The sequence below is a fragment of the Seriola dumerili genome, unplaced genomic scaffold, assembly GCF_002260705.1.
Source record: "Seriola dumerili isolate Sdu_G_001 unplaced genomic scaffold, Sdu_1.0 BDQW01000493.1, whole genome shotgun sequence".
Lineage (NCBI taxonomy): Eukaryota > Metazoa > Chordata > Actinopteri > Carangiformes > Carangidae > Seriola > Seriola dumerili.
Window position 1 is genome coordinate 1,034,023 of NW_019174748.1, and position 9,754 is coordinate 1,043,776.

Here is a 9,754-nt window from a genome sequence, read left to right on the forward strand (position 1 = left end):
CAGGAAGTGTGTTCCTGGCGTTACACCAGGCACAAAGCTGTTTATCTGTGTATTTGTGTATCTGTTGTGTTTACCTCTGTGTGAGTGAGAGTATCTGTCTCTCCCCCCTCAGTCGGTCCAGTCTGAACGCCCAGGCGGACAACCTGAAGCTGAACTGCGGGGAACAAGACTTCACCGCCGCCATCATCAGCATCCCCACGCCGCCCGCCAACACGCCTGACGAGAGCCTCCCCTCGTCGCCTGCCCCCATCCCCGGCATCCTGCGCAACACCCGCGCCACCGCCTACACCCATGAAACCGTCAAAATCTCCTCCTTATAACCTCCAACCTCACCTTAAACCCCCCCTGCCCGTTACCTACCCTGCAGCCCCTCCCAGTCCCCCCCCCCCCCCCCCCCCCCCCCCCCCCCCCCGTGTACTCTGAACCTTAGGAATCCCCTTGAACCCCCTGATCCTGAACCAGGGGCGCTGCTAGCTGACATTTTGGGGACAAAGACTCGGACGGATCCTCTGAGTGCAGATGGTTGCTTTCACTTCCTCACCCCATGTTGTGGACGATGTGGATAGAGCCATTTCATCAAGAGGCCAAACATACAGTGACACAAAATGAGAGTCTGGAAATCAAGGACTTCTCCCTGAGACTTTCCTCCATCTTCAGAATCTCCCCCTCATGTATTTTAGTCCCCAACAAGCACTTGACCCCTGCACAATTTTGACTTTTGGGCCTCATTGCACAAACCCTATGAAGGGACAAACAGGAAGCATGCCAGGACCTCCAAAGAATGACATTCAGCACCTGGAAACCACCTGATGGACCGCGGTCATTGGGTTCTTTTGGGTTGAAAGTGGCAGCTGAGGACGGTGGTCTTGGTGTTATGTTTTGGTTTGGTCTGTTTTTGAAAGACAAGTTGACGCGTTGGACCTGAGGGACTCCCAACCCCTGGAGGATCGTTCAGACTCAGCTGGTTTAAACTCATCTGTGACGATACGGAGACGGACTGTAGACAACCACACAACCCTTGGCGGCTTCAGAGACTCTAGATGTCGGTTGTCATGGCAAACAGATGGTGTTTTTCAGGCCAATCAGAAAATGACATGCGGATTGGTCTTTTGTTTGGTTTTCTTCAAACAGCTCCAGACTGGATCTTAGAGGCCTGACTGCAGAGAAACTGCTGCTCAGCTGAGTGTGATGTTGGACCTCTTTTTTTTGACATGCAAAAGTTGTAGGTGTAAGCCCCAACAGTGGGTCATCAGGTCGTCAAAAAGGATGAAGGATGACTCGAGTCAAACAGAATGCGGGAAGATGTGTGAGTGATCTCTTCACTGGCTTCAGGTCTTGTTTTTAGGGAAGGAAGGAAATAATGAACGAGAACTCTCAAGCTTTTGCCAGAATCCGGTTGCGAGAGGTGAAGGAACATGAAACTCATCCAGACGCTGCTGAAACATGTGAATCTGACACATGAACCAAACTGAACTGGGTTAACTGATCTATGCTGAGCCTGAATACTGTTCACACAACTACACTGAGCTGAACGCGACTTAAAGGAGCCGAACTGGGCCAAACGCAAACTGGTCTCAGAAGAACTGGATTTACCTGGTTTTCTTAAATGAGACTGTGGAGAGAGAAGGTTTAAATTAGGGATCCTGGCCTGGATTTATGTGGTCTGACGCGAACTGGTCTGGTCTGGTCTGGCTGTAGCTCAGAAGTGTTCTTCAGCTTGATGCCGACACCCGGACTGGGAACGAAAGCCTTTTACTTTTCAAAATATGCAACATTACAACAAGCAGGAAAATAGCATCAACAAATGAACAGAATAATAATAATAACAATAATAATGTGTGTGTTTAAAAACTACGGTCATTATTGCAGGGAACAAAAATGTAAAGCAACTAAGAAATTAATTTGTTATGTGAGAGAACATAACCAGTATTCTGCAATAGATTTAAATGGGACAGGGAAATGCAACACCAAAAGCTCTTTAGCATTGAAATCCGGTGACGTGCACTCTGGGTAAAAAAAAAAAAAAACATCACATTGATTAAGGCGGTAAAGATGTTTCAGTCCTGAATCTTTGAGTCTTCAGACTCTCACTTGAATCCCCTGAACATGAAGGAAAACCTGCTCATGCAAAATACACAAAATTATATTTAATCTTGTGCACACAATAGAGGATGTTAACTGTTACTGTTATGTTAGTATTAGCACAATAGGGCTTTCACCTGTGGTAGTGAAGCAAGCACCTGCTCGTTCATTGTCCCTGACGAAATTTGTCACTGCAGCAGACGGAACTAGAGACTCCAGTCACAAGCTTCTGTCTTTGTTGTCCGGCAGTGACACTGAGGAAGCTCGACATCAACAGACAGAAAAATCAGACACTGTATCTTTAGTTCAACCAATGAGAAAGCTTCTTCATAGTCTGCAAACTCTTCACAACTTCCCGTCTGGTCTCTGTTCCACTCGTTCCTGTAACTCAGTTGATCACAAAGCTAAAAACATTCAAAGGCTAATTATAGCTTTAAAAAAAAAGTTATTAGTTAAATATTAATTGAATTCAAATATTAATTAAATGTTATCTGTTATTTCTGCTGTTAAACTCTCTGTCCTGTCAAAACCTTTTTGAATGAGTTTTTCTCATTTCTGGAACAGTTCGAGGAAGTTCTGCTTTTCACTTCATCTAACTTACTAGCTTAGCTTAACTGGCAGTTCACAAGCTAACTAGCTAGCCCTGCAAGTGGGTTACCAAGCTCGTAGCACCATGTACTTCACCTGTGACCACGTCTTGAATAATAAAAATAATAAATATTTGTTAAATCCTTGATAAAATGAGCAGTCCTGGTTTATCAGAGAGAAAAAAGCAACAAAATAAATCTGAGAAAATAAACGAGTGGAACAGAGGCTGAGTTAAAAACAACATTTCTTTTAACATGCACACATTTGTGCTATTTCTCAACCGCCAATGGAAATTACATAATATTTAATAAGTCAGGACATGATGCAAAGATGTGTTGAACATGATTGGATGACCAGAGAACGGCATCAGCTACATGTGACTGAAGCTGTAAGTGTTTTGGCGAAGCATTTCCCCGACCATCCAGAGGCAAAGTGTGAGTGAGTGACACCCAGACGGGAGACAAGACGTACATACTGTAACATATTTTGTATCATAAACTTTCACCTGCATCTTCCAATCAAATCCCCAAACCCAGAAAAAAATAAGAAAAAAGAAAAAAAGATGGAGATGACGGTCATCGGGGATCTGACTGGCGTTCCTCTGTGCATGAGCCTCGTACAGTAGAAGTAGCACTACTGATCATAGGAACTTATCAACCATATCAGAGAAAAAATGAGATAAAAAAAAACAATGGGGAAAAAAGAATCTCATCATCCGTTCTTTTGCATGACGACTCTTCTTTTGTTCTCTTCTGTCAGTCGTTGGTTTGTTTTCCTCATCTCCCCCGACCCCCCCGACCCCCCCCCCCCCCCCTTCCCCACTGAAACTTTTAAAGACGAGTGTTTGCACCACGAGACGTGAACGTTAGATTAACGAGAAGAAACAAAGCAGATGATATAAAAATAAAAATCATTCAGGCATGTTCCTCGCCAGAATGCAAAGTGTGTGTGTGTGCGTGTGTGTGTGTGTGTGTGTGTGTGAGAACCGCCAGGTGTTTGTGTGTGTTTGTATGAATGTGTGTGTGTTTGTATGATGAGCAGTCACAAATATGCATGGATACCGTTATAGGTATTTTATCTGTTTTCTCTGGCAGTTTAAAGAGAGAGACGGCAGAGCGGAGACTGAACGTGCTGTCTCTTCACCTCGAGGATGTCTATCTGATGTCTGTTGTTTAAAATCTTTGTCACATTTTCTAAAATACATCAGCTGTCTTCATGTTTTCACTCTGTTCTGCAGCTGTGGCTCTCAGCCGGCCTCCATGCCCAAAGCTTCAATATTTATCACTGACATTATTGGAAAAACTCCATGTAAAGGTTTATGTTTTTCATGTCTTTTTTTTATTTTTGCAATCAATACTATATGCTTTTTGTAGTAATACTAATTAGTACCATAAAATAATGTATTTGTACCACGATTATTCACAGTAGATATACTTAAATTACTACATACATTAAAGTACATGCATACTACTACATATTACAAATTTGTCTGAGTGTCCATTTGAAATTATCCCAACTTGAGGTTCAGTTTCTAGCTTTTTTCCCAGAGCTTTCAGTCACTTGGATGCAGTTGAAAGCTCCAGAAAAAGCTAGTAAGTGGGCCTTGAGTCAGGATTTTTAACAGGCTAATGCAGTAATTAGTGGCATTTATAATTGTAATTTTGGCTTGAAGTTGATCAATTCTCTGACATTTATGGCTGAAAATTATCAAATAAATTCTCCCTTATTGCTAATAAGAATTTTACACTATTAAAACTATTTAAATTAAATTAAATTACCCAGTTAATAAATGTACATCCTCTTTGTTCTTCCATATAAATGTACTTAATTCCATCAGACAGCAGATATACCTGAACTTGTTTTATTTTTTCTGGGTCAAGACTCTTTCTAAAACTCTGTCAGGTGACGAGACAAACAGAATTAAAATAAAACGTTAAATCAAATGTCGGTTGAAACTCTGATCGTGCAGGGGCTTGTGGGTAACGGCTGGGAACCACGGCTCTACTTTACTTTGATCTACTGAGTCAGTTTCTGCTGCAGGGACGATTTCATGCATCACCTCTACTGATTCTGTCACTTCACATCTCTGACGTCGCCATAACAACCAGGAAACATCTGAATAACATTTTGTTCCAGGAAATATTGTGAAGAATATTTGGTTCAACTATTGACTATTTTCACCTATTATTGATCTAGTTATCCTTGTATCAATGAGCTCATTGTTTTATAAAATTATTGATCTACAATCAGATTCAGTGCATAAAATTCGGGATGGAGGTCAGCAAGAAGAAATTCTGAAAGGCACACATGATGATGATGCTAAGATAATATTTATAATGATCTAGGATTGACTATTGATTATTGCAGTCATAATTTTAGAGTAGTTTCACATAACAGGTCAATGAAACTTGTTTTGTTAAACTCCTGATTTGACATTTAGCAGATGTGGTCTGTCACAGCCTCAGGGATTTAAAGAGCAACTTTACACTAAATTCACTTGAAGGAAAGATAAATTACATTATATGTGCAGTCAGTTTGTTATGCTGGTTTTCATAGTTGTTCTTTGTTTTACTCCAGAAATTCTGTACTCCAGACCAGTGATTCCCAACTTTGTCAACGTGTGACCTCGTGAAGCAAATTCCACCTGTGTCTGACCAAAGATTTGATCTTTGCCTTTAGAATTTGTTATTTTTTAAACAATTTTAGAGGAAATTATGAAAGAACGTGGAATTACAACATATTAAAAAACAAATCTTGTTTTTGTCTATCCTCTTGATCATTTCATGGCGCCCTGTCTTGTGGCCCATTTAGGGATCTGGACCCACAGGTTGGAAACCACTGCTTAAGACCCAAATGAAAAGAATCACGTGAAACTGATTTTATGAATATGTGTAGCTAAAACCGAATGTCAGGTTGCTTTTATTTTGAGATGTTTCAGTGGACGAGCAGCTGTTGATCTGAAGTGGTGGTTACACAACAGCAGAACGTAAAGGTCAAGGGTTCACTTCCTGTCTGATGACGAACCAACAAACTGTGTTTATGGGACAAACATGACAAAGCACATTAGTCTCATTCTGAGGGTGAATAGACAATAGATGATCTGTTCAGATGATAACCAGTGCTTCGGAGTCAAACAGCTGTTCGTCCAGTGAACTGAAGGACAGTGATGTTCAGTCTCGGAGAGAGTGAGGAGTGGTGAATGAGTGAAGGAGAAAACAGCATTAAAGCACAGAGGTGTATATTCCATTCCACTAATAAAGACAACAGAAACCAGAACAGGCTGCGTCTCATTCTTTATGAATGTTCAGTCACATGCGTTCTCTGAGGTCAGGGTGGGGGTCCAGCTCTGCTCATTCTTTATGAATGTTCAGTCACAGTACATGCTCAAGCTTTTATGCAATAACAGGAAGGGCTTGGTTTCCTGTTGGCGCAGTATATATTCAGATGTTGTAGGCTGTTCGTATGAAACCTTCCACCAAACATGGAGAGCTTCAGAAAAGCAGTGACTTCAGTTCTTAATCAGTTCAGTAAAACAGTCAGCATTTATATTGCAGTCATTACGATTTGTTCTTACCATGTCATATTTGACAAGGACTTGCCGTGCACCTGCAAGGACCAACTCACTGACTGCTCATTGTACATGATTCTGCCAGCATTTCTTTTTGTTATCGTAGTCCTCTGGCTGGACAAAACCTTTCAGAGAGTCTGTAAATTCATGCTGGCAGATTGTAACAGGAAGTTTATTTGTATTTTTTTTTGTCAGATTTTTAAAGCACTTCTTGTTGGTCTGCTGTGGGTTATATCTGTGTTGATTGATGGAGACTGGTACCTTTGCTGTTGTAATGATTACTATGAACAACATCCACAGTTAGCCTGCAAAGACGAAGGTCAAATCGAAAGTGAGGAGAAAACAATCATCGCTGAGCTGAAAAACAAGTCAAGGGTGAGTATTTATCTTGTTATTGTTGTTATTGTTGATTATTCTCCAGTTTTTGGATGACAACCAGGTTTCCTACATCAGCTTCAGTGGTTGAGAGAGCCCTGGTTAACACAGATATTCACCTGAGAAACCCTGATCTCTCAATCTTCTAGAAAACAACTAAAATACATGACATGCTATGATAAAACCAGATTTTTGATGCTGTTTTTCAGGTTATTGGCCTGCCTCTTCTCCTCGTTATGACTTTTGTGTTTGCCTTAGTGTCATCAATACCGTGGTGGAAACGCTGCGCTGATCGTTTCGACAAAAATCTTCTCTTTGACATGATTATTTTGGAAGAGGCGGAAAATCTTGTGACAAAGAGATTGAGAAAAGCTGCAAAAGACAAGCTAATTGTAAAACTCAACAACTATGTAAATCGTGGAGAATGGGTAAAATGTTTTGGTGTTGCAGAAGAGGTAATTAAAGAAACATCTCCCAAACAATCAGCTGAATCCTCACCTCCCGAACAATCAGCTGAATCTTCATCTCCCGAACAAGATGGATTAATTGCTGAAACAATCAGCTGAATCTTCACCTCCCGAACAATCAGCTGAATCTTCATCTCCCGAAACATCAGCTGTATCTTCATCTCCCGAACAATCAGCGTATTCATCTCCCAAACATCCACTAATCTTCATCTCCAACAATCAGCTGTATCTTCATCTCCCAAACAATCAGCTGAATCTTCATCTCCCAAACAATCAGCTGTATCTTTCATCTCCCAAACAATCAGCTGTATCTTTCATCCCCAAACAATCACTTTACACAAATAATACAAAAACATATTGCTAACATATTTGTATTGCTAAGTTATCTTAAGCCACACAATGTCAGTGGGTCATTCACTTTAGTCCAGACTGAGATATCTGAAACAACTACTGGATGATGCCATAAAATTTGGTGCAATTTTTTTTCTAAAAAAAAAAGTACCCTAATGACTGTAAAAAAAAAAGCTGTATGTAACTCAAACTGTGTGGCCTGACCTGACCTGACCTCACCAACCCATAAATCTGCAAGTCACCCTGCAAGGAGCTACAGGATGTGGTCCAGTTTCTCAGCAGGCAGAGCTGAAGTGCTACTTGAGCGTCAGATATAGACTCAGTGTGCCAGGTGAAGAAAGGGGAACAATTGGCTGTGTTAGTTTGCTCAGTTATCTGGACAGTTCAGGGGCTTTTTGATGAATTATGGGGGAAATTCTGGTTTGCTTTGAGATTGTTTTGGCTCTTCTCTTTGGCTTGACCTACAGTAACATTGGGAAACTTGACTAATTTTCTGGTTAGACTCATTATTATCATTCATGTCTGATAAATGCTTGTTTGCTATGATTTTGACCAACATAATTTAGTGTTAAAATTTTAATGTGATTTTAACCTTTTCTTCTAGTTACAAATGTAATTGTTTTGAAAAACAGGGTGTGACATTTTTGCTGTTCTTTTCTATTGCAATTTAAAATATAATTTTAATACTTAATAATTTTGTTTGTAACATTTAGCATTTATGTTATTATACAGAAGCCTATTTTGGCTATATTTAGTGACTTTGTTTTGGTTGCTTGTGACTTAATTTGGTGCTCTCATCAGGTCAAAGTTTTAAACTTGTTCAATAAATTGTTTTATAACCAAATAAATGACGTTCCTTCAGCTTTAGATGGACCTGTATCGCTTTTGTTGTTAAATAGCAAATTTGTGGCTCTTTAATGGACAGGACTGTAGAGAGACCAAGGAAATGGGGAGGCAGAAGAAGAGGGGGAAATTGACAGCCATGGAAAAGTGGTTTTATAATAGTTTAAAATAGTTATTAAAACATAAAAAGCTTTGTTTTTAACGGATGCCCTGTAGGTTTTAAGTACCCTGTTTCAATTAATAGTATTTTAATTTGATTATAAAGTATTTAATCAAATTTTAAATTCTTAGTGTGTTAATGGTGTCCATTTAACACAGGATAAGTCAATGACGTTTATCATAATTCAAATTATTTATTTTGCTTGTAGAACACTGTACACGGTGTATACTATGATATTGTGTTCCGGTGGAACCATACAGACTCCATACTTTTGTTTCGTTCCTTGTTTTTCAGAATGGAATCGATCGGGACCGGGGATGCTCTGTTTGGGACGGAGCTGTGGAGGAATAGCCATTTCGCGCGCAATTTGAATCATGGGAAGTGGGCTGGCTCAAGCGTGTCCTCTAGTCTAGCTGCACCAAACCATCGCTTTTTCTCAAACCCTCTGGTCTCCCTCTCTTCTTTCTCTTTGATCTGGCTTGTCGCGCAGTTTCCTCGTTCGCCGTCGTGGGAATCAATTGGTCTCCGTCAGAAACCGAGATCCCGTCTGATTCCCTCGTGTCATAAGAACCCGTTTAAAATCCGTCGGTAACAGGCGACGGTAAACTACAGAGCTGTAAACTAACATTTAACTCAAAGTTTTTTATTTTACAAAACCAATTATCTTCGTCGTCATTCGTTCTTCTACCTGCCTAAGAAGACTACCTGTCGTACTCACCTGTCGCCGGCATGATAGTCGGCGAGGCATAATTGGCAGCAGAGCAGACTGCACCGGTGAGAAAATCAGTGCGAAAACTGTGAAGAAACGAAATAAAAAAAAACAGGACATACCGGGACTCCTTCTAGCGGGGGACTTGTAGCTTCGCGTTCAATGGATTTACTCGATGCAGGAGAGGAAGTTCAGTCCGCCCCAGACAGATACAGGTGAGTCACAGTACCGTAGTATCAACAGGCTGCTGTGAGTCACAGCTCGTAGCGAGGGTTTTTCAAGTTATCACCAGAGATTAAATAATCAGAAAACCAACCAAAATGGTTTTCTCTGTTAAAAACTGAAAGTGGTTAATAATTTATAACAATGATGTGGACTGACAGTGAAGTTTTAATAAGGTTTAAAGTGGTTTCTCAGCTACAAACTGTTCTGTTTCCTATATGTCTTGTACTGGCTTTCCACAGCAGGTTTCACTGGTGTTTGATGTGGTGGTGTAAGATTTGTGAGTTGTTGTCTGTATGATGTATTTATAACTATTATGACGGTTCTGATGGATTCCGAGCTTCTAAACCATATCCAACTTCAATAACATAAAACAAACCTTCATAATG

General features: G+C 40.5%; 1 protein-coding gene and 1 long non-coding RNA gene across 2 annotated transcripts in view; both read left to right on the forward strand.

Annotated features, from left to right (window-relative positions):
• The window catches only part of kcnd1 (potassium voltage-gated channel subfamily D member 1), a 58,038-nt gene extending 57,718 nt beyond the window's left edge, over positions 1 to 320 (forward strand). Inside the window, exon 8 of the mRNA XM_022763930.1 lies at positions 113 to 320. Coding sequence (XP_022619651.1) covers positions 113 to 320 — 208 coding nt within the window. The remainder of the gene's footprint in view (positions 1 to 112) is intronic.
• Positions 321 to 7,661: 7,341 nt separating this feature from the next.
• Positions 7,662 to 9,754, forward strand: part of LOC111235448 — a 20,117-nt gene continuing 18,024 nt past the window's right edge. The window contains exon 1 of the long non-coding RNA XR_002665682.1: positions 7,662 to 7,762. This is a non-coding gene — a long non-coding RNA (uncharacterized LOC111235448). The remainder of the gene's footprint in view (positions 7,763 to 9,754) is intronic.